At 41.1% G+C, this 24,875-nt stretch overlaps 4 protein-coding genes across 5 annotated transcripts in view; all 4 read right to left on the reverse strand.

The window, feature by feature from the left end:
* hoxa3a (homeobox A3a) overlaps positions 1-13,641 on the reverse strand; it is a 31,169-nt gene extending 17,528 nt beyond the window's left edge. Inside the window, exons 1-3 of one of the 2 annotated variants that reach the window (XM_085446746.1) lie at positions 13,448-13,641; positions 7,101-7,197; positions 1,190-1,330 (exon numbers count right to left, since the gene is read on the reverse strand). The gene's annotated coding sequence lies outside the window, so the exon portion shown is untranslated. Of the gene's footprint in view, positions 1-1,189; positions 1,331-7,100; positions 7,496-13,447 lie in introns of those variants that run through there. The other variant, XM_085446745.1, reaches the window with a different exon arrangement.
* Positions 7,752-10,414, reverse strand: hoxa5a (homeobox A5a). Its single transcript, XM_085446750.1, has 2 exons — positions 9,622-10,414; positions 7,752-8,989 (listed from the first exon to the last, which is right to left on the reverse strand). The coding sequence occupies exons 1-2, from the start codon at positions 10,214-10,216 to the stop codon at positions 8,739-8,741; spliced, it is 846 nt and encodes a 281-aa protein (XP_085302876.1). The 5' UTR covers positions 10,217-10,414; the 3' UTR covers positions 7,752-8,738.
* A 672-nt stretch (positions 13,642-14,313) lies between the features above and the next one.
* Positions 14,314-17,023, reverse strand: LOC146683350 (homeobox protein Hox-A7-like). The gene is made up of 2 exons (XM_085445647.1): positions 16,275-17,023; positions 14,314-15,484 (listed from the first exon to the last, which is right to left on the reverse strand). The coding sequence occupies exons 1-2, from the start codon at positions 16,639-16,641 to the stop codon at positions 15,177-15,179; spliced, it is 675 nt and encodes a 224-aa protein (XP_085301773.1). The 5' UTR covers positions 16,642-17,023; the 3' UTR covers positions 14,314-15,176.
* A 2,606-nt stretch (positions 17,024-19,629) lies between these two features.
* hoxa9a (homeobox A9a) lies at positions 19,630-23,011 on the reverse strand. The gene is made up of 2 exons (XM_085445976.1): positions 21,304-23,011; positions 19,630-20,873 (listed from the first exon to the last, which is right to left on the reverse strand). Exons 1-2 carry the CDS (start codon positions 21,854-21,856, stop codon positions 20,632-20,634), a joined length of 795 nt encoding a protein of 264 aa, XP_085302102.1. The 5' UTR covers positions 21,857-23,011; the 3' UTR covers positions 19,630-20,631.
* Positions 23,012-24,875: the final 1,864 nt, after the last annotated feature.

The raw sequence follows: 24,875 nt of genomic DNA on the forward strand, positions 1-24,875 counted from the left end.
TGCTTGGACTGGCTTACGTTAGTGTTTTCCTTATTAAATCACGGTATATAAAGCAAAACCAATCAACTAACTTGTTTACTGCACGGGACCAAACTTATGCGGGCGAGGCTTCCTGCGTTTAAAACAATCCGCCTCCCCTGAAACAGAAAGTGGATATGAAATTCAAACCCTTAAGGTTTTTTTCGTAAACAAAACGCCATTTCCAACAAACAGGGAAAGAGGTTGTTGGAGTTTTAATCTGTTGCATCCTAATAAAGAGAAACTGCAGTGGGGGTTAAAAAAAGAAAAGAAGGCCAGCACAGCAATGCAAACTGTAGTGTTGTGTAATATAACAGCCTTCAAATTACTGACAAAGGCACGGTGAATGCAGAAGCTTTACACCCAGCACTGACGAGCCGCTTCTATGCGAGCATCAAAGCCCGCGCATAAAGCTTGCTTGTCTATAAAAACCTAGAAGATCACACATAAGCTGCAAATTAAAAAAAAAAAAAAAAAAAAAAGCACGGGCTGCTCAAGTTGCACAAATGTGTATAAATGCACGACACCTCCTTTGGCAAGTGCTGTTGCATTAAAAACTCGAAATTGCACCTTTCCCCTTATTTGCCAGCACATGGCAATGATCTGAAGCTATTCCTGGTCTGTTTGTTTGATAATATCACGTTGCAAACTTGGTAAGTGTTAATTGCACGCATTCTGTGGCTTAACAGCCTCTGCGCGTTACATGTCAGGGAAAAGCTCGTCCAAACAGCGGACAAACACGTGAAGGCACCTGTCTTGCATTACAGCCAGATGCCAAAACAAAACATTGTGATTTTAAACCTCCACGTACAGTAAGACCTGCCAGCTCCAACTAGTCTGCACAACAAAAATGACTTATATCTGAGCATTTTTCTCTAATTCTGAATAAATTTGGAAGTATTTAAAACCGTTATAAGGAGCAGTTTGCACAGATTTCAGTGCAGTCCCGCGTTGTAACAGTAACAGGTAAAGAAAAGTCCAGTGTGCCCAGTATTACTAAGAAAGCTATAATAATAATAATAATAATAATAATAATAATAATAATAATAATAATAATAATAATAATAATAATAATAATAATAACAACCACACGATCTGGAATCATAAAACGTAAAGTATAATTTCTTGTTTTTTTCCTGACTGCATGTTAGATGATATAAAAGTCTCTGACCGTTCATCTCGCCGGCAGCCATCACGTCCAGGCCCAGTTTCCTCTCCACGTCCGAGGTGACTTCCACACTTTATCTGTGTTTCTTGAAGATGCAGCAGCTCTTCATAAAGCTGATCCACGCTGTCCACATCAACAAGGCCTCTGCATGGAGAAACCAGAGGCCAAATTTTCGGAAATATTTTAAGCTTTCTTTTCTCCCCCATTTTCTTTATGTTCTTCTTTCTCTCTCTCTCTCTCTCTCTCTCTCGTCCCCCCTCTATTCTATTCGCTCCCCTAAACAGAGATAACTTCTGCCTGACCCCATAGTGACACCGTTTCCATTTTGTTTCTGATTAATCTTGCCCATTGACAGTCTTTGTTAAACAACAAGGCGTGCCCTTTTTCCAAAGAGGCGACATTTTCATATCTGTTAGACGCAGTGACCCGGGGTTCACCCCGGACTTGGACTTCAGTTTTGCGGGCTCTGTTCAGCTTTGGGTAGTTGGGGTGGGGGGAGCACTTAGCGCGGGTCAGCGCCCAGGATGGTCCCCCAAAAGAGTTTTAAATGTGTAAAATTACCTAGAGCTATTTAAGAAGCTCACACGTCCAACTACTACTGCATTGCATGACATAGATCAGAAGATAGAAGTTTGCATTTAAAAGAGGGACCTCAAAACTAAAGAGATCAACTGCAGATCGACTGAAGTAGTATATGTTTTACTTTCTTTTAGGACTTTTTTCTCAGCTTTTCTCAATAACTAAACTTCTAGATTTTGGATATGCTCTTGCCGAGGACTGAAAACTCGAAGGCCTTTTTTCTCTCTCGAAACAAATTGCCATTCTTTTCTTGTTAGCACACTGTTGCTGCAAGGCAAAGCTGCTACTTTATGAATCTCACAGGCTCTCCTGCACCTAACTCATTGTAAATGGCAGCTGCTGTACTTTACGCCAAAGATCCACTGTATCCTTATGGCCAAGAGACCACCTGAGAGGCAATATGTCAACATAATGTCAACGGGTAAGACGACTTCACATGATATCTAAATTTACAGTCCACTACCATTCTATTATATACATATATATATATATATATATATATATATATATATATATATATATATATATATATATACCTTGTATAAATATGGGCCAGGTCAGATCGGCTATTATCCACTTACTGTAAGTTATTCTTGTGTGAAAAACGACTTCTGATGGACAGTTCATTCTACTTGTTGCTATATGTATTTTTATATTACTCTATGAAAGCCTTTTTGCATATTAAAGTGAATCAAAGTTTTGAGAGCTAACTCTTCATTCATTCACCAGTGGTCATAATGTTAGGCGTAATTGGTGTGTGTGTGTGAGTGATATATATATATATATATATATATATATATATATATATATATATATATATATATATATATATACATACATACATACATACATACATACATGCATGCATGCATGCATACATACATACATACATGCATGCATACATACATGCATGCATACATACATGCATGCATACATACATACATACATATATTGTAAGGTCCTGCTACTGTATAGTGTCAAAGTATTCAGTGGACAGTAGACTAATGGACAGTATTTGGATTACGTGATACTGACTTACATTGTACACATAATTTTGCATTTAAACTCCATTCTGTTTCAGAAATCTTTCCTTAATTTTATTCTCGGACAAAATAAGCTTTGTACAAGGGCAGGATGCTTTCAGAGCATATTCACGGAACTGAAGGCCTATTTGACCAATAGACATCTTTGCTGACAGTTTACTGTAAATTTAGATTATCAGAGAAGTGCCGTGACAATGGTGACAGATTGCAGATGGCTCTCACAAGGTTTCTTGTCTATATGGAGCTCTAAATGACGATGGAGTAAAAAAATCATTTCTACGTGCACGATGGGATACAGATTCGGGCAAAAAAACACATTTTTGCCTTTATGGAAACATTTGGATATGGGTAAACGCTCATAATAAAATATATCCTTAAGCACAGTGTGCCGTGTGCATAGCGTCCAAAGCCATAGCACAGAAAAAAGAAAGAATTGGTTTTCCAAAATGCAAGGAACAGTCACTAACCTCTGTCTACCGTTGCTAATTTTGATTAGACTTAATCAGAGCTTAAACTATTGGAGGATTAATGGCTAAACGAGCAACTACATATTCCTTATTCCTCTGCGTGAAGGGGGGTTTGCAGTTGGGAGTAGAATTTCAGAACCTGAAAGCCAAGAAATATAATCCACGGACTCACTGCAGCAAAAAATGTTCAAGCAATTACATTTTTAAAGGTTAATTTATTAGACATGCATTTCAAGGAGAGCCACAGCAGCAAGGAATATACAGATAACCAATGTCTAACACTGAGTGTAGATATTTGCATAAAACAAACTGAAGACATTTTAAAAAAAAAAAGTTCAGTGCATGTTGTCATTTATGAGAATAAAACGTGTGTACAATCAGCATATGTTGTTTGTGTTTTTAATGCGAACGAATTCGCTGTCTGTCCGTCATTAATGACTTTTTAGTTTTCAATGAAATTATTAAAAAAAGACTTTGAATCAAAGAAATGTGGAACGGAGCTCATCCAATTGTTTTTGGACATTTAAACGCTCCTATCCTTTGCAAGGCGCAGATTTTTTTTTAAGTAGATAAGCGACACATAAGCGTAATGTGTTGATTTTCTACCAGTCAGAATACGCAGGCCTGCAATTGTGTAGATTTTCCACTGATGAATTTGAATTCATTTTTAAATATTTGTGCCTTCAAATGTTTATCTTCTTTTCCCCCTCTTTTTAACGTGTTAAAAAGAGGTTCCAGAGAAAACGAAAATGGTGATACATTCAGATTTTGTTAGTTCTTTTAAGAAGAATTGTTTTTTACACTGATTTTATGCTCATGTAATTGATTTATTTATTTATTTAACCTTTTTCTCTGCAATTATTGCTGACTGTGTATAATCAGTATTAAGATTAAAGGAAGAAGCAAGACCTTAATGTATTTTTTAAATTAAAAAATCGACATTTATTGTTATATGTTATTATTCTTGTCAATTGTCGCGTTCCCATTGTGCCCTTACAACTTTCACAAACCGTTCACTATTTGAACTTGCTTAAAATAGCGTTATTTCATTGAATGCCACTAAGTAGACCTTATGAAAAAAACCACTCAAAACTACAATATATTGATACTATATATCTATATATATATTAAGCCGGTCTATTTATGAGGCGCAACATCTGTGCCATTTCAGTTTTTTTAAAGGCTTCTATTCAGTTGATCAGGAAGAGTGGAGCTAAATGTTTTTTAAGGGATCCGGGGGCTCATGTTGGGGGCCGAGGGCCTTCGCATTACCCTGTGACCGGGTCGAGAGTATCAATCCTCAAAATGCTAATTTTGCCCTCGTCCCCAAACATATCAAATGCAATTTATTCAAAGGAAATTCACCAATCAGCCGCCCTAATAAAACGCCAACCACTCAATCTTGTTGCTGGGGACGGGTGGGGGGTCTCCTCCCCCGGTTTCAAACGCGAGGTCACTGCGCATCCAGGGTTCACCTGGAGTGCACCATGCAACATATGTAATGCAAAGCTATTCTGTCTTTTGTGTGGAGAGTCAAGATCGCTATTATAAGGCTGGCATCAGGCTCCGAGTGAACAGATGACGGAGAGTTGTTCAGCGCGTAAACTTTTGACCCCAATTTTTCCTCCTCTTCTGCAGCTATCTCGCTCTCATCAGCCCCAGCCCAGTGAGATACCCCCCCCCCCCCGCCCCCGCGCATCACTCCATACCGTTTGAAACGAAAAAGCTGATTTTAACAATGTCTACATTTCATGCCATCACAATGATCATTGTCAAAAAAATTTATAAGCAGCAAAGATGCCATCACAAGATCTAAAATGCAATTGTAGCTTTGTGATGTTCCCAAAGACGTAAGATAAATCCGGCGGGCTCCCACTCAAGACTAATAGGGCCGTAAAATATGCAAATCACTCATTAGTGTTAGAGCAACCACAGCAGCCAAAAGTCTTTGTTGAAGGCAACACTGCAAGTTTTCCTCCCACTATTCTTGCGCAGTCTTTTCCTCTCGTGCAGGATATTACCACAGGCTCTCCATCCTTTGGTAATTTCATTTTTACGCATTATGCTTATAGGCAACGCCAAGCAAACGTGTCATTAACGTGAGTGTGTGCGTGTGCGCGCTACCGCGGATGTGCCACTGTGGGTTTTTTTCCTCTCTCTCTATGCAGCAGGGTGACAGTGAACTTGGCCTAAAGCGAGCTCTGCTGGTGGCTCAGAGAGGATGCAGATTTATCTTGGTGCTGTGGCTGACCTCCAGATGAACCTGCTGCGCTCCCCTCTTTCTCTCTCTCTCTCTCTTTCTCTGCCTGGCAGTATGCCGCACATGGGGCCCTGTCGAAGTATCTCCTTTTGAAATATTGGCAAGGATTTTAATTTCCAAACAGCCTTCCTCCACCCCGTCCTGCTTTATTTTCAATATGTCTCAAATCAAACTGGAAAAGGTATAAATTTGTGTTTCTGTTAGGCTGGCGTTTACTTTACACACGCGTGCAAAAAACTCGCAAAGCACTGCTTCAAGGATTGGGAGAACAAAATGCAAATGCCGAATTTTTGGATTTCTTGATGATAATGATGAGAAGAAATCAAAACGATTTAAGCAATTCAAGACACTTTTTAAAGGTGCCAAGATTTTAAATACCTACCAGCATTGGTGAACATATACTAAAGTATAAACGATTTGAAGTCATTTGACGATATAAATATTTGTTTTCGTGTCATAAGGTTCAGAACTCACCGATGAATAAAAAACATGATGAAGGCCTCTGCACAAAAACAGAGAAACTTTGATATTTAAATTATTCAGACTGGCGGACAGCATGACCTTTGAAAACCCGCTGAATCAACAAATTCACCAAAGTTCATTCAGACATTCAGCAAGTTTTTTGGCTGGCAAAACATGATAAGACTTATAAAATCAAAATATTTTCAGTTTTATTCGATTTCGTGCGTATTTGCACCGGAAGTTTCAACGAAGAGAAGGCGCAGTAACACATCCTGTAGTGCGGGATAGAAAAAAAAATGAATTAAATGAAAAAAAAAACAATATACAGTTTACACTTTCATTTTCAGATCATGTTTCTGTGAATCTGTGTCCACTAGTGACCCGTTTGGCCCCGACTCTGCTCGGACAAAAGATCACCACAAAGCGAGAGTGACTTTTAAGAGGTCATCTGAACTTTTCAACCAACTTGGTTGACACAAAACGGAATTCCTTTTAAACGTGTCCCTGCTGTTGTTTCTTCCTTTGTTGTGTTTACTTGACAGTTTACAGCCTGCCCTAAAGCCAAATACCGTGCCAACATGTGGCGCGCATGCAGCGCTCAGCATAACAACTGCAACTTTTGTTTTAGCGATGGACCCACAAGTTTCAGAAGTCATCAGCACATACAGAATCCAATCAAGCGAGCTGTAAATCTGTAGGCCTGCATTAACCCTTAACTTTATCAAGGAAATCTACACGCTCCACGAGCCCCCTGGAAACTTTCTGGCGCACGCTCTGTGACTTCTCCAATGTAATAAAACGACAACAAGTTGAAGTTTGTGGGGGTGGAAATGGACACAGATAATTATCCAAGATGTAAAAATGGATTATGAGTTACACCACAGATGGAGGGAAACAAGTTACACAGGGAAGGAAGCAATTAAATAGCCATGAGCTGGACCCAACCCTGCGCAACATCTGCCGAGACCAGTATTCAGCACTCCACAACTGACAAATTAGTGTAATGGACTAATAGGGACGAATAGAGGGAGCGAATACAATAATAAGGCTGTTTAACACAGACTGGCTGTTCTCAAGCTACCGTCTAGTCTGGTGAAACTTACCCACAGACGCGGTCCCCATCCTGGAGAACGTCCGGTCCATACTGAGGCAAGACTGAGCAATAGAGCTGGTCTGTACCGGTCAAGTAACACTTACAGCCTGCAAAGAGAGAGTCAGACGAAGCCTCGCCGTCAGTGCGATTATATGTTATGTGCAATATACTGTCAACTCCCCAAAACCATAAAACTTACTTTAATGGCTACCACGTGACCGTTTATGGCCAGTGAGCCTATCTGGCCGCTCTCCGGATGATTTTTACGATCGAATTCATAGACAAACCCCCCATTCATTTAGCACCCAAATGTCAGAGAACCAGAAACGGCCCTAATAAAGTTTACAGCAAGAAAAGTCGAGCTAATTCTCTGGGAATAGCTCGGGAGTCTGTGCGCAAAGAGGGGACCCACGGCCCCTGAAGTCAGTTAAGGACCCCAGCGCCTGAGCAAGGTGAGTAAAACTGGATGCTTTAATACGAGAGGACCTGTTGAATTCAAAGAGATTTGAGGAAACTTTGCCAGCTTGGTTTTTTCCTGAGAGCTCATACAAGTGGCTTTAAGATTTTTAGATCAACCAGCAAAACTCCCCAAATCTTCTCCGCCATAAAACAGCAGCCCTGAATCTGAAAGATTTGACAAAAACGTACACTCAGTGAGGTGTTGCCATTCCAGTACAAAGTTTATTATTCTGGCCATCATCGTCGTCATCATGAACATCATTATTATTATCATACTATAGTTTGACTTCCAGTCTTTTGAAAAACATTTACAAAAAAAAAAAAAGCTTATCACGATGGAGATAATACACATTGCGATAAGATTTACGGTGGGACCCTAAAAACAGCTAAAACACGCTTTTACTCGGATATTGCTCCCAGATGAAGAACGCAAAAAGAAAAAAATATAATAATAAAATAATAAGGAAAGAAGGAGAATAAAAGCAGCTCCTGCAAAAAAAAAAAAAAGAAAAAAAAAGAAAAGAAAAGAAAAGAAAAGAAAGATACAAGGCACAGCTAATGTACATACAAGGGTGAGTCGGCACCTTTGTCCACGTGTGTTCACAACACATACAATAACCACACAAGGCTTTTACTGCTGGTTCTACTTTTGGAAGCAAGTTATCTGACAACTCGGTACAATACACCAAACAAATAAATACATACATATACAGTACATACAGAGAAAAGAAAGGTCAAACACAAATGTAGCTCAACCTGAACCTTCTACTTATTAAGCTGTTATTGTTGAGTGCATCACACAGAAAATATGGATTTATTTGCGCTAGGCGGGTAGCATTTCAAGCTTTTATTTATTTAACTTTTTTTTTCCGTCTGAACAAGAAATAATTTAAGCAAACATTTATTTTCATGTCTCTTTTTTTCATTTTCTAAATCTAGACAGAACTGTACATAATGCATTTTACTCACATAAGCATAACCACGGTAGGGATAAAAATGAAATTATATTGTTGGACATAAAGAAGGTTTATAGATAGGGTGACCCACTCCTCTGTCCCTTCTCTCACACAGCCCGCTAAGTCTCTGCGCTTTTTTGGAATAGGAGGAGAAGTTGATATGACAATCTTTGTTTTGTTTTTTTGTTTGTTTTTTGAAGTGCTCTTTTTTTCAGGATTAAAAGGTGTAAAAATCAGGGCCTATAGGCTCCTCCGCCTGCAGCCGCCATGCTCATGCTTTTCAGTTTGTTGTCCTTCTTCCACTTCATCCTTCGGTTCTGAAACCAGATTTTGATCTGTCTCTCTGAGAGGCAGAGGGCATGGGCTATCTCGATCCTCCGCCTGCGGGTCAGGTACCGGTTGAAGTGGAACTCCTTCTCCAGCTCGAGGGTCTGGTACCGAGTGTATGCAGTTCTGGCCCGCTTCCCCTCTGGCCCAGACAAATCTTGTACACACACACAAAAAGAGAAAACAGATCAGACGCAGAAGAATTAAATAATAATTTTACTTTTGCGCCAACTTTCCTGAACACGTTTCTTTCAATTTTACAATACTGTGTTTGGTAATATTATAGGTATGAATGTCTTAATCGCTGCCACACGACTGGCACCTTGTAGAGCTTGAATGGTTAAAACTTACAAGTAACAAGGTACCACACACTTTTACTACTGAGTCCATAGAAAGAGGGTTAATAGCAAAAAATATTTGAAGTATCCTCTTTTTATTTAAAGCCATTTTAAAACGCACATTTAGTAAATATCAAGTGTAGAAAAGGGTCAGATACATTTAACTAGTCTAACCTCGCATCTGTTGCTACACTATCCAAACAGGTGAGAGGTGCACATAGCGCCACATGCCCCTTTTCCAAAACTACGTTTATTTGTGCTCTTTCTATCACTTTAACGCCAGAATGGCCAAAATTTGGCTTGTGATCATAAAATGTCCTAAATAAGATGATACCACGTCCCTTTTCTTTCTTTCTTTCTGTCTTTCTTTTAAACAAACAGTCAGACAACAGCTTTTTGTTTTTTGCAAAAGATCAAAATCAGTACGAAGTCATTAAACAAAGCAGTTTACCGTGACTTATGTGTAGTTTTCTCATCCACGGGTATATCTGAGGCTGTGTTGAGTCGGTTACATTTTGAGGAGTTGTCGGTGCACTTCCCGCGGGCTTCTCTTCCTCCAGAGGGGAAGCTTTGGACACACAGTCCCGGCTGAGCAGCAGCGTGGCTCCATTCGAGTTTGAGCACGGGGTTGAGCACGGGGTCGTTATGGAGTTTTTCACAGCTCTGTGCTGAGACTGTGTCTCGGTCACTGGGGACGAGCTGGCGACCGAGGAGCACGGTAGAGAGTCAGGTGGAGGCGATAGAGACGAGTTCCCGGTGCTGTTTGCGGACTGGTTGTACCTGACAGGCTCCACCGCGGGTGTTGTCGCCGCTGAGTGACTCGGGGAGTAGCCCGGTGTCCGCTCGCTTCCCACAAAGTGTCCGGTACTGGTCCGGCCGACTGTTAGGTCCATCCCGTTGTAGCCGTAGCCATACCTGCTGGAATGCATGGCTGTTGAGTCTCTATATTGCTCGTTTGCCGTACTGTGGTCTCCATAATTATGTAACTGGAAGTCCGCGCCATTGGGATAGCGACCGCAGAATGAGTTCACAAAATAGGAGCTCATTTGTTGACAGTTCCACCGTTTGCTTGTTGTAGGTATTGCTCTTGTTTTTTATGGTTATTTTTAGAGGTAAAATAGCATAACCTGTGTTCTTGATTTGTGGCTCTTATGCTTTAGCGCGTCCTATAGCACCCTTGCACAATTTATGATGAATTATGGAAATGAGTGGGACATGGACTTGATTCTCTCTTACGTAGGCACCCAAATATGGGGTATGGCGAAGAATCACGTGCTTTTGTTGACCAGTCGTAAATCCTGCTCGGTGACCTCCAGAGGTAAACTCGTGCACGCAGGAAATACTGGGTGGGATATAAAGGGTGCGCGCTTTCCCTGCGCTCGTGGCTAGGGCAAACTCTGAGCCGGGGCTTTGGGTGTTTTGGATTGTCGTGGTGCGCCATCCTCTGGTTCAACAGTTGCACTGCGTGTCTGCGGCGCTTTCCGAGGCGTGGGCTGCACACGGGGTCATTCGGAGGTTAACGACCATTGCGGCAAAAAAAAAAAAAAAAAAAAAAAAAGCTCCTGAACAATACAACAAGTGACATGCTGAGAGTGCAATCTCGGCGGTGATAGTGTACAGAAATAATTCGATCAGAATCCGTTATGCATGTTATGATGGGCTATGAGTGTAAACAGTCTGCGCACTTAATAGAATAAAAGCCCATTCGCAACAGAGCTGCGTTTTCTCTCATATGATATAGCCCTATCGTGAAATATTTGAACGACTTCAAGAGCAAAAAAAAGACTAATGAATAAATGTTTGGGGGAAGAATAAAAGCTAAACATCACTTTATCGAATAAAGCCACAGAATGTGCTATCCGAGGCCTGATTTTTACGCCACTTTGAAAAATTAATAACTATAAATATGGGCTTTATATGAACACACGAATGTCGTTTATAAGCAGGTTAAAATATATAACTATGGGCCTCCATGGAACAGATGCTCAGATGATAGCTATTACAATCCTTTTGCGCCAAACCCGATGTTATTTTGCTCTTATTTAACGGCGACTCCTCTGCTATATTGACCTTTAAACAGTCAATCATGCCAAGCTGCAGTTTCTCGTGTTTTTATTTGTTTACATATAAGCTAAAGATTGATTATTTCTTCTTTTTTTATAACATGAGAAACTACAAAGCCCGGGGCTTTGCTAAGTATGACTTTTGAATTTAATGAAATTAGTGGAGGGGTGGAAAAAATAGACTTTATTGCAAAAATGACACGGTGAAAGGATTTGCTGCTTAGGAGTGAATTTGATGCTTTTTAAGTCCTCGAAATGTAGAATACTCAATCAAACTTTAACATTATTTTGCGAGTGTGGTGAAAGCTGAACTGCATATTTATATTTTTAGGGGTTAATACAAAAAGCACATACGTATTTACGATGACAGAGAAAAGGCGATCTTGAGATTTTCTCGTCATTTGTGCCACTGTGATCATTAAAAAAATTCCCAAAACAATTTCTCAACACAACTCTGCAATCGATCAGTTAAACCGTCAAAAATATTATTGATAATAAACAATAATGTTATTTTTAGATATGTTAGAAGCTATTCCCTGCAGCAGTTATGTATCATTGCTTAATAAACCCCAGCCGATTCACCATTTGAAAACGGTTCGTCAGCTTTGGACTTTCTTTCAAATTAATTCACGAAGGAAATCACAAATTTTAAAAGAAGCGTAGCAGGCATGGCGCAGTCAGGCGCTTCCCGTTTGTTTTACTCCCTGTGGAATTTTTATGGCACCTTCGCCTCTCAAAGGCAGTGACTTGTCTTAAGGTTTCCTCCACATGCCGTTTCCCCGGAGCAGAGCGTTTGACCAGCACAAGCCCATTCCTGTGTTAGGATTGACAGGAACAGTGAGATGGATTTATTCAGTCCCAGGTATGTGTGTGGGAGAGAGAGTGCGTTAACACACTCCCAGAAGGCACGACTTTAGGAAGGGTGAATACCGGGCTCCTACACACCCAGTGTGGGCCCACAAGGAGAGGAGCGCTATGCGCGGAGTTTGTGTTGGTTAAACAGTCGAGCAACAACAGCTGATTTATGGTTGGCCAATGGCAACAAAGTTCCCACGAAAATTACTTCTCTGAGTTGAGCCAGGGACACACCCAGGAACTAAAACACAGGCATCGAAAAGAAAGGAGAGCAACGGAGTGAGTGCGCGCTGGTGTCTGACTTGTCGGGTTGAGAGAGGGGTGAAGGGGGTACGATGGTCACTGGTGAAGGGAGGGGGCGGTGCTATCCGACTTTGCAGACACACACACGCACTCGTAGTAGCTTTTGAGAAAACATTTAAAATCACTTTCTTTTTCGTGGCCTATAATCCACGTGTTACCCCAAGAAATTACGGTAGTTCAAGCAAAAAAAAAAAAATCGAAAGGAAAGTAAAATCATACTCTTTATGCAGAAATGACTTACAACAGGGAGATTTATCACTGCATTTGATGCATTTAAATCACCCTGTTAGGACTGATTGGGGGATACATTGCATGCTTTTTTTGCATCGATGCATTTTATTAAATATTAATTGCAGTCTAGCAACATACATGACTCTCTGATTTTACTTTCGGCAATACCGCTAACAAGAGCATCTATGCAAAGAAACATTTTGCCATTAAAATATCTGATCATTTAAAAAAGCATTTTTAAGTTTAATAACGTTTAGTGGTTGTCATCCTGTTCATTAATTCCATGCACATCACGCTGAGGCCTACATGCACACATACAAGGCAATAGAATAAAACACGTGGATGCACAGATGTCGACTTTTCTCATTTGCAGCAAAAAAAACAAAACAAACCACGACGAGCTGCAAGCGCGATAGCCCCACTGCCTCCACAGGAGGGCGTCAAAGAGCGCTTACTTTGCCCATCATCCACCCACCCGAAAGCACATCCCCATTTAAATCCAACAACAAATACAATCCAGACAGCCTACAACAACACTAAGATCACTGCAAAAATGAATAACCATGTTAAAATATTAGTAACGATAATAATTATCATCATCAAATAAGAGCTTGTAAATCTGATAAATCAGATTTAACACGAAGCATCAGTGATGGGAATCCTGATGAAGATCAAGTGTAACACGAAACCATTTCTTTCCAAGATTTCAGTCTCTAACCAAAATCAAAGCAGGCGAAACCATAAAGTAAGTTGCTTGCTTTAAGAAGATGCAAATAAGTACATTGTCAACCACATGCACTGGCTGACGAGCGTAAGCTGCCTTACCTTGAGAAGGTCTCTGCATGTAAACACAGGGGGGGTGACTGGAGGGAGTGGGCAGGTGCAGTGACAGAGAAAAGTCTCCCGGCTGAGACCCCTTACTTGTTTCTCCATGGGGGTCGGTTCCTTCGTCTCATTTTTCCGTTACCTAGGCACCCAAATGATCCAGGCATGTCTTACTATAAGCTCCTTGCTCGTCGAGGTTCTGCCTAACATCTCACCCCCGACCCCTTAAAAAAATCCCCAAAAGCAGATGTGAGAGATGGTAAAATGTCGAAGGTCGACTGTGAAAAGGTTCCCGTGGAAGTCCGAGACCGTTAAATGAAAGGCTCCTCTATCCCGCAATTGAAAATTAAATATAAAAAAACGGGGCGAAAAAAAAAGTTCATGTTCATGGCTCCCCGCCACGTGACAAGCTGCGGCCAATAGGAACCCGGGCCGCGTCGTAAACTTGTATGGCTATGTTGTAAATTTTCATAAACAACAACGGATTTATGGCCCAGAGCTGGAGGGAGAGGGACGAGGGGAGAGAAAGAGACAGAAAAAGGAGGGAGGGAGGAGGGCAGGTCAGCGTCAGGCGCCATCTTACCCAGCGAGGAGGGAAAGCAGAGTTCAACAGTAATTTCCCTTCATCTGCAGCCTGTCCCATCTCGCATCCTCATAGCTCACATTCCCCAACTTCACTGTTTACCTAACCCCCATTATGGACTGTAACATGTCTCATTACATGCAACCCAATACTGGTCACACTGAAGGTCACATAATGGTAACTGTGAACACAATATTACTCGACCCAGGGCGCGATTACAATCCTTTTCTTGGGTGGATATTTTTAATAACACGGTAAATATGGAATGAAACCAAATAGAGAGGGTAAAATCATTTTTATTAAATGATTGCGCGTTCACTTCATTTACAGGACAGACTACAAGCCTAGCAGACTTTGATTGAAAGCCAGCAGCATTTGCTCACTGTACTGGAATATTTCTCTGATTATAAAATGATGGATATTGCCAGCTGGATAACGGTACATGTATTTAAAAGACTAATCTGTAAAGCTAGATATCCACAGTAGCCTACGGCACAATCGCTGACGGTATAGTGAGCGGGTGAGGAATCTGAGGTAGGTTACATGCAAAACTAAACAAATATTTGCGTCGATAGTTAAATCCTCACCCCTAGCAGGCGGATTAAAATCCATGTTAATTAAAAGGGGGGAGGGAGAAGAAGAAACTCAGGAATTCTTTTATCAAAATCAGTCAAATAAAACATTTGCCTTTACCGGTTCAAAATAAGGCACATCAATTGTATGGTAGAAAACAGGAAACCATCAATTAAATCACCAGCTCAGTTCGTGTTTACATTTCCGTGTCAGTTTTTGAAAATTATAAGGTAAATACTAGGTCGTTTTTTGCTGAAGGAATGTTAACTCAGTAGTAGTTTTCTGTAGTCCAAAATGTGCCATATTTGTAGTACTCCTATGGGATATATGCGGAGGATATAAAAATACAGGCTAGTTAGGGTAGGTAGTTAGTATTTGTCACGTGAAGCATTTTTAGTGCTGGTTTAAATATGAAATCCAGAAGAGCAGTGTAGTGTTTTAATGTGGATTACTGTCAAAAGATTAATAAGACTTAGTGCCTAAATGTTATGTCAGAAGTTATATTCGATGCATACCAACACAATATTTAACACATTATATTTCTTTATTTTGATTTTCTGTCCGTCTCTTCTGTTACTTTTCAGTTGTTCCTGAGTCAACACGGCCGCTTTGGGTCTCTTCACTTTTGGGTTCCCTGCCTTCCGACGGTGCCTGACTATCACGGTGCTGTTCCTCGTTGCTCGGCTCGTCCTTGTGGTCCTTCTTCCACTTCATCCTGCGGTTCTGAAACCAGATTTTGATCTGTCTCTCTGAGAGGCAGAGGGCATGGGCTATCTCGATCCTGCGTCTGCGGGTCAGGTAGCGGTTAAAGTGGAACTCCTTCTCCAGCTCCAGCGTCTGGTGTCGGGAGTAGGTCTGCCGTCCTCGCTTTCGATTTGGATCTGTGGAAGATGAGATGCGTGAACAGAAATAACGTTATTGTAATGTGGGACTGTATTTGTATTTTTTTAATTAAAGTGTACTTAAAATTGGATCTTACAATAAAAACCAGCAGATTTAAATGTCTATAATTCATTTGTAAGTGCATATTTAATTGCAGCCTGTAATTACTCAATTACCACCTGCACACACGCATTCGCTAACACAACTTTTTTTTTAAAGCATCTTTGCAACAATTTAAAGTGGCCCTGCTGGGGTGTTTGGTTCATGCCTCCTTTGATACTCTGCATGCCTTTCCAATTAAAAGCCAGCCAGGCTCTACACACCGAAGAAACTACTTACAGCTCCCACTTCAAAAAATATTACTATGTTTCATTTTCATCTGACTTCCCCGTGTAGCGGCCAGTAGTGGCGCATATTGATCCAGGTTTCTGAAAATACCAGAGCCTCTGCAATGCAGAACCAATTAGAAAGGGGCTGCAGAGTGCAGGAGAGCTGATTTACACAACAGGCCGGTCTTTTTTTACAACCACAAAGGGGAGAAGAGGCTGTAAGAGTAATAGGAGTGCAGAGAAAACCCCCAGCGGCAAGGTCTCTGCGTACTGAACACACACAAGCGCTGGCCAAATGAATTTATGGCTGCAGAACTCATTAGTTGCGCAATAAAAGTTTTACGATTCTTTCCATGCAACACCAATGGCTTCACGAAATTAATTGAACCACTAACGGCCAGTCTAAGTATCACAATGTTTTGTAAGCGCACTGACCCGGGGGCTTTGAAACAGCACATACCTGATACTTGCATCCAGGGGTACATCCGGTGTTGTTTGTCCGGCGACGAGGTTAGGGGTTCAGTCCCAGGGTGACAGCAGCTGTCGCTGAACAGGCGGCTCTGGTCAAACGGGCTGCAGTTTGACGAGTGTGCGTCCTGCCCCTGGCCATAGCCGCAGGTAAACACAGTATGGCTCTGGTACACTGTATTATTAACGCTGTAAACTCCAGAGAGGGATGGCGCAAATGCAATGGCCGCAGCAGTCCGAGTAGAGCTATGGTCGTCCCCACGGGGTCCGATGCCGCAAGAAGCTCGTTCCACGTTTGGGAACAGGGAACTGCCCGTCGTAGATTTGCTAAGAAGACCATCCACATAATAAGAACTCATATTTTTTTCTCTCTGATTTGTTGGCCCAGAATCCTCAGTGTCGTTTTTACGAGGTAGTGTGATAGATGACAGCAATACACCCTAGATTTACACCAAACCCCATTTTTACTCTGGACCAAAGAACTCACCCATGTGACCCCGGCCTGGTCGCTCTCGTCCAATCAGCAGAGACGTGGTTTTATTATGGCACAAGACTGCGGAGTAGGATTAACACTTCAGACACATAAACACGCACACAGATATAAACACACATGCAAGAAATTCACACGGTCCCGATAAGCCGAGGGTAACTGGCTGAATTTAATTCTCATGGGTTTGTTTCGCCATATCATCACTAATCATCATTTTATAAGCTTTCTGCTTCCTATTTCAAGTACCTCAGTGAATCTATCTATCTATCTATCTATCTATCTATCTATCTATCTATCTATCTATCTATCTATCTATCTATCTATCTATCTATCTATCTATCTATCTATCTATCTATCTATCTATCTATCTAGTAGTACTTAAAGAAATATTTCTAAAAGTATAGTATACTTATAGAAATAGTTTTTGATTATCTACCACATAAAAACATCTGTATATTTTCTTTTGATCTTACAAAATGGCTCGTGCCATTAAAACATATTTTCACAAGTTAGTTTTCATTATATTTGTCTATCCGTGCAATATAACCGGTTATTATTATTATTATCGTTGTTGTTGCTGTTGTTTTGTTATTGTTGGTAAAATTAGATTATATTGTTACCATAAATGGGCAATAAATTACCACAAATCATGCTTGAAAAAATATTAATAATACTAAATTGAAAATATTTAGATTTCACTACTTTACCTTAAATAATTACGATTACCGTCTATAATAATGATCAGTAGTAGTATTAGTAATATTACGTTTTTAATTATTTAACTTTACTAATATCATAATGTAATTATTAACTAATATTGTTTTAAGGTAATAGTTTTGTTATTTTTAGTAATATTTTAAGTAATAATAATAATAATAATACGGATTGTAAACTTAATTATTCCGTGTGGAAAAAATCACATATTATATCTTATTTTAAACATATGCATTTTTGAAATAATTAATGAACAATTGAGCGGGAGGATGCAGATTTTAGCAAAGTCTTGCTGTTAAACTAATTATTTAATTTAAGGCGTTTACCTTTAAATACGACAACAGGACGACAAGAGTGAACACAGCGACTACTTGGGTGTGCAAGCAGTAATCCAGCAGCCACAGGCTTTTTCATTCCTCCCCGCAGAGCTGCAGGTTCATGAAGCAGCTTCTACACTGAGACTGTAAAAAGGTGTGAAATTATTCCTCTGGACTCTTAAAATGTTGCTACAGTTTGTTCCCAGTGCAGGCTCATTAGGGAGGGGGTGTTACAAAAAGCAGAGGGGTGATGTAGAACAGTGTCGCCACCCTCTGGTGATTCGTGGGGATTGCAGCGTTGGGGAGGCAGCACTGCGCAGGCGTTGTTATTTTAATGCTGAATCCGATAGAATGCAGCAGATTAAGGAAAGGAGGATGTCACGGAGGTGACGTTTCGTTTATGTTGGGTATGATTTGGAGAAATGCTCCGGTGTTGCAACATACTCGTGTTTATAGACACAAGTCTCACTGCTGTGTCTGAAACTAGCTGTTCACTTTATTGCTACCTTTTCCTTTAGGAAGGCCCGGCAAAGGAGCAAGGGGCGGAAGGTTCCCAGGTAGAAACAAAGGATCCCTCCAAATGACCGTGAGTCCTGCGCGTCCCCGTCGAGGAGAATCCAATAAAACTGATCATTTCCGCTCGGGCCTTTTGTCCAGACCGCAGTCTCACAGAAAGAGAAGAAAAAAACAAATGGGTGCCATTCTGGAAGCGGCCTAATTGTGTCTGGACGGCCATAAAGCCATTAAAACTGGAATGCCAGACAGTATAGCAGACCAGGCGTTTTATTGCACTGTCTCTGGCCGAGTCTTTGAAGTTTGGGTCCATCTGCGTTCCCCCCCAACGCGTCACAACAGCACTCCAGTTGTGGACTAAAGGACGACTTAGCCTCCAAGCAGCATAATCGATAGTTTCTGTACAGCCCCTTAATGAAAGCTGAATTACCTGCTCCTCCTGTCTTTGATCGATCAGGACACCATGCAACTGTAGCTCAGATCGGATTTGCTGGTCTCTTTGTGTCAAATATTTTCTCCAGCATGCAGAGACTTGAACCAGTCTTAACACTAAAATGAAGGGGCCATATTTTAAACTAGACCTACACCATTACTCCAAAGCCAGTTGGACAGTTTGACCTCAAAATGTGTGTGTGTGTGTGTGTGTGTGTGTGTGTGTGTGTGTGTGTGTGTGTGTGTGTGTGTGTGTGTGTGTGTGTGTGTGTGTGTGTGTGTGTGTGTGTGTGTGTGTGTTTAAACAAATTCCTAAATTTCCAAAATACATTTAAAAAGATGCGGGGTTTTTCCTCTTCTTGTAAATTGTTTAGCGCCGTCTGTGATGGCTCATGACAGATTAGCCTAAGCGCCCTTGTCAAATCTGAGCTGAGGAGAAACACATCGGCTGTATTATTTTGGGCTTCAGCAGTCGAAGCCCACGGTGTCTTTTTTGTTTTGTGTCCTCTCGCCTCGCAGCGCTTTGCACCCCATAAAAGGTTATAGCGGTAATTGTCTTTTATGGCTGTATACAGCTAACAACATCCTCTGCCAAGATGCAGCTATGTCCCCAACACACACACACACACACACACACACAGTGTTCTAGGTGTGTTAGGTTTCACTGGTGTGTGTGTGGGTACACACTCTTTTTTTTTGGGTGGGGGGGGGGGGATTGTTTTTTGTTTTTTTGCTTTTTACAAATTAAAAATATTTAATCAAACAAAAAGCTCATTTTCACTAAGTATGCAATCATCCAAATATAACTGATTATCATTACTCTATTTTTTGTTTCTGTATTTTCACGTGTCATAACTTTTGGCAGCGCAAACCAGCGCCAGCTCAGGCTTTTTTGTTTGTTTGTTTTTGCGTACCAAGAATTCAGAATTTCAAATATTATGAAAGCATGAAATGCAGACTGGCGTGGGGGTGCAGTGAGATATGAATGTAAGATACTTGTAGTCGCAGATATAATTTGTTTTATTCAATAAATAAAGTACAAATTACATTTGTGAACCAAAAGTCAGACGGTCAGCACGACCGCGAGGTATTAAAAATGAGTAGCTAGCCTACAGTGTTTTCTTCCATTTGCACTCACTAACAAATATTACGCTCTTTGAAAATGACTCCCTGAAATTCAGTCACACGAATCCAGTAATGCAAACAAATCTATTACAATCCACCACTGCAAAACAAAGGTCAATGTAGGTATGTAGGTAGTTGAAAGACATAGGTAGTCAATCATGTTATGTAATACAACTTCTAGCCTATCATATATATACTGAAATTTCGTAAGAGTTCTCAGGAGGTTCCTTGTATTTATGCGCCTATTTTACTCTGTTTTTCCCTACAGTTTCTAACGTTAGATTCAAATTCAGTCAAAGGCTTATCCTAATAGTAAGAGAGAAACAACAATAAAATACTTTTTTTTTTACAAACTATACGCTCAGTTGGCTCTGAGACAGACAACAAATATAGCTACAATCCGGAACACAGAGAGCTAGAAACAGTCGTACACAAACAAGCACAGGGGCAAGGCCAACTAATACACTTTAACGAGGTATTAATTCAAAGCAGCACGAGAAAAGAACAAGTTAAAAAAAAACGAGGGTGCACTGTTAAAACTGTGCAATATAATGGTAGTTGCAAAAAACTAAAGCCCAACATGCTGTTTTTTTGTTTGTTTGTTTGTTTGTTTGTTTGTTTTTTACAAGACAAATAACCCTATAGCTGTTATTAAGAACAATATGACAATGTTGTTTAAAAACAGGGTCCAGCAGAGTTAAGAGCTCTTACACATCAAGCTCGCTATCAGTCTAATGCTGCTTTTGTCTAAGGTTCAGTCACTCGTCTTTCGGTGCGCCGTCTTTATTGAACTTCTTCATCTTCATCCTGCGGTTCTGAAACCAAATTTTAACCTGTCTTTCGGTGAGGTTTAGCAGCCTCGCCACCTCGTACCTACGGTCTCTGGTCAGGTAGGTGTTAAAGAGGAACTCTTTCTCCAGCTCCAGGATCTGGTGCTTGGTGTACGGACAGCGCTTTTTTCTTGTGGCACTCGCGTGGAGCCAGTTGGACACTGGGTTATCTGAAAAGAGTGGGGTGCGACACTGGTGTGAGGTCCTGAACTTCTGACTAACCAAATATATATATATATATATATATATATATATATATATATATATATATATATATATATATATATATATATATATATATAAAATACAAATAAAGTAAAAGCGTAAAAGCGGATGTGCGCCTCTAAATTCTGCTATATCCACAGCTCTACAGCTCCCCGTCCATGTTTTGTCCCTTCTGCCTCCCTCGCTGCTCACGCTCACTTTAAAGGCTGCAAGAGGTTATCTAATACAGCAATGTGAGCTGGGCTATTAACAGCCCCCCATAAGGAAATGGCACGTTCAGAATGGCATCTGTTAGGACGCGCACCCCCATAAGGCACCCCAATCCTCACAGCTTCATGTTGTGCAAATGACATAAAAGACTCTGCTTTGACTTACTTGGATCCAGGCCCGGTTTCTCTTCCCCCTCTCCGCTCAAATCCCCTGCCTGGACGGAGAGTTCGTCCTTTTCCACCGGTGATGCTGACGCCACGGTGCCATTGGCGTATTCAGAGAGCAGCAGAGCCGTGTGGGATCCGGGCAGCCCTCCTTCAGCCCGCGCCCCCAGTCCCTCCGGTTTGATCCCGTAGTGATGGGTCGTCGGTAATCCGGTCAACGGCAGGGAACCGGACATGGGCTCCAGAAGCCAGGATTGATACCGGCCATCTGTATCTCCACCTACTGGGCCTTGGGGATGCCCGTAGTGGGGATGATACACAGAGGAGACGGTGGCTGGAAACTGAGCCGGGACGTGGCTCCAAGACGGCCCGAATACCTGGGGCTTGGATGGGAAGGTGCAAGTCCCGACCTCGCTGTGGTCGCTGATGGAGGCATGCTGCCTGGCGTGCTGGAGCCCAGGACCGGAGGTGTACCTCGGCACAGAGAGCTCCTCGCTCTCGGGGAGAATGAGGGAATCGACGTAGTAACTAGTGAGCGTTCCAGATGTCGACATGGCAGAAAAATTACACTTTCACATGTACACAGTCATACAGCGGATGCATGCAAAAGCGAGACGCGCACACACACCACACACACACACATACACACGCAGTAAACCCAGCCTCACAAAATAACAATGTGGAGAAACCAAGTAGCAACTTCGCTCCACGGAGAACTACAGTGGGAAAGTAATGGGGAGACAGGCTGCCATGCCATTGGGTAGCAGACACACGTGATCATAAGGCTGAACAATAAAGGATAAATCAATCCCTACGGTCATTAAATACTCACCCTCTCTCCTATAACAACTTCGACTTTTTAAGAATTATCAAGATTTGAGCAGGAACCACTATGCGAGATGAAAAATATGAATGAATAAAATAAATGACACCGGGCTCCTTCTTATTGGCACTTGCTGCCGTTCCAATCCCCTCTCGGTTATCCAAAACGATACAAAATGTATTTGGAAGCCTTCTTTTACGAGACATTTTATAGGACACGTAAGCACCCTACGATCGCTGCTCACCAAAACGCATTTTAAACAGCACCACATCACAGAAACTTTGCAGCTCAATGATCTGAATAAGACTATCTAGTGAATTATGAATCGTTTTTTATAACACTTTATAACAGTTTTTCTCCCCTCACAGGCCATACGCTTTCCTCTGCAGGTTTTTCTTTGCTACAGCTTAAAGCATTAAATACATATCATAGGCGCAAAAAGCTAGCCAATAATGAAACATACTTAAGTCTATTATGAGGCTGAGTAGTTTTCAGTTAAACGTTGTATTCCTATGTGAGTTAAACCTTAAGCGCAGGCTACATGGAGAATTCTCGTATAGGGTTATTTTTCTACCACAATCAAGCTTCCTGCCTACGTCAGGTCACTGTACACGCTGGAACTAAGTCTCTGGCGCCTAATTAACCTCATTACAATACACGAAGTTTCCATGAAATGAACGCTTCTGCAGGAGTTTGAGTATTTTTTCTCAACAAAGCTATAGTGTTAAATTAACTATGTAAAACTACATCAATAAACGTGTCGTTATTTCTGGAGAATTGAAAGAATGTTTTGTTTTTCAATTTTTTTTTGTAAATTACATTTTTTTAAAAGAATAATAACAGGGTTTCTTATTTGAGCATTTTTAGTGGATTTATCAGTTACGCTGTAATAGAATTTAATAATATATAAATAATATATATATTTGTTTCTTGACAAATATAAACATATCGTGCCGTGAAGCAGTGTGTGTGTGTGTGTGTGTGTGTGTGTGTGTGTGTGTGTGTGTGTGTGTGTGTGTGTGTGTGTGTGTTTTGGTTTTTAAGAAGAACAGCGAAAATAAAAATAAATTAAATGCATATTTTTTTGCTAATTTGAAATAATCCGCTGGATTCAAACACGCTGGCCAAAACTTTAGAAATTATAGAAGTGGTTAACTAATAAATAATATATGTAATTATTATTTTAAAAAAATACCAGAGCCTCATTCTAACCCGTTTATTATTTACACCGCCGTTATCACTTAGTATACGCCTGTATCATCACTACCATCAACAAATTATCTGTAATACCAGCTAGGTGCCAGGGCGTCGGTGTAACTTTACTCTTATATGCAGCTAAGAATAAATGCAATGTGGTGTTTGTGGTTTCCCCCTTTTAAAAAGAAATGGCGCGGGGAATGTCCTGCACCAGGATACATTTAATATGCTGTATTTTCAGGTTTTTTCCCATATAGAGCTTAACACAGAATTTATTTGTGTTTTTAAAAACATGGTGCTGTAAGCCTAAGCTTGTCGTGTCCAGTAAATCCTAAATCTGCGAATTTAACTACTGCAGGTTTCAAAGTAGCAACCTTGAGTTTTCACATACTGCATGCCCGTTTTTTTTTTTATTACCCGCAAATAAAGTGAGAGCTTGGCCAACTCCCCCACAAGGCCACAGGCAATTCAACACGTAGAAATTATCTGCTCTCTGCTGATGCATCTAAAAGAGGAACACAAAAGAATGCACAAGGTGTCCATAATTTGCTTTCTAGATGCGGGCTATCACTTCGCTGGTACTTGCACAATATTTGGCTAGACATCAAACAAGCCGAAGGGGGAAAGGAGCGGCTGTGCGCCTATTTGTGCACTAAAAGTTCGAATAGACAAACACCTTCAGAGCAGGAAAAGACGGCACTATGCCAATGGCTCTAAGGCTGTAAACCTAAATCAGGGTGTTTTTTCACTCAGTTTACCGCAGGGGCTATTCACTTCTTTTGCCTCTGCAGATAACAGCCTGTCTGGCGGATCTAAATATCACCATAAAGCCCTTCCCCTCCTTTTGTCTGAGCCACTATTGCGCAGTGGAAGCATCCGGTCTCATTGCCCACGGAGGTCGCTGTTGCCCCATTCACCTTCCCCTTCCCCTCCACTGCAGTGGTCGTAACCGAGGCCTTGTCTGGCGTGTCTGCGTCACTACTACTCACGAAAAACACTCACGGCTTTACCCTTAATCCCAAGTCCACAATGTATAATGCAACTCAGCTTTGATCACGTTGATATTCAGCACACGTGCCCATTCAGACGTATTCTAGCAAGAGAAAGAAAGAAGAAGGAAAGCAAAGCAAGTGGAGGACTCCAAAGAAAGCACTACGGAAGACAGGTTGAGCTTGTACACAACAGTCAGCCACCCCTCCCTGATTTCTACATAGGAAGGTTTGTAACGTGTCACCAACACACCGCTCCCCACTTTTAAAAAAAGAAAATCTCACCCTCTTTATCACCCAGATTTGCTTCACTTTCGGTTTCGATGTATGTAACTGGGGCAATTAAGACAGTTTCATGTTGCAGAGTTAGAAATGGACCCCAACAACATGAAACTACCTAAACCACTCGACAGTCGATCCGGGCCTCGAGAGAAAGCACAGCCAGCCAGTTCATAATGCACCGTGGTCGTCGTTTCGGTCATCATGTGTTCAAAAAAATGTACTGAGAAAGCCACAACAGTGTTTGATGGGCTGTATGCACTCCAGTGAACCCGCTGCAACAAG

This window comes from Copadichromis virginalis, linkage group LG22 (genome assembly GCF_057382275.1).
Source record: "Copadichromis virginalis isolate Kocher_CV1m ecotype Utaka linkage group LG22, C_Virginalis_male_GT1.1, whole genome shotgun sequence".
NCBI lineage: Eukaryota > Metazoa > Chordata > Actinopteri > Cichliformes > Cichlidae > Copadichromis > Copadichromis virginalis.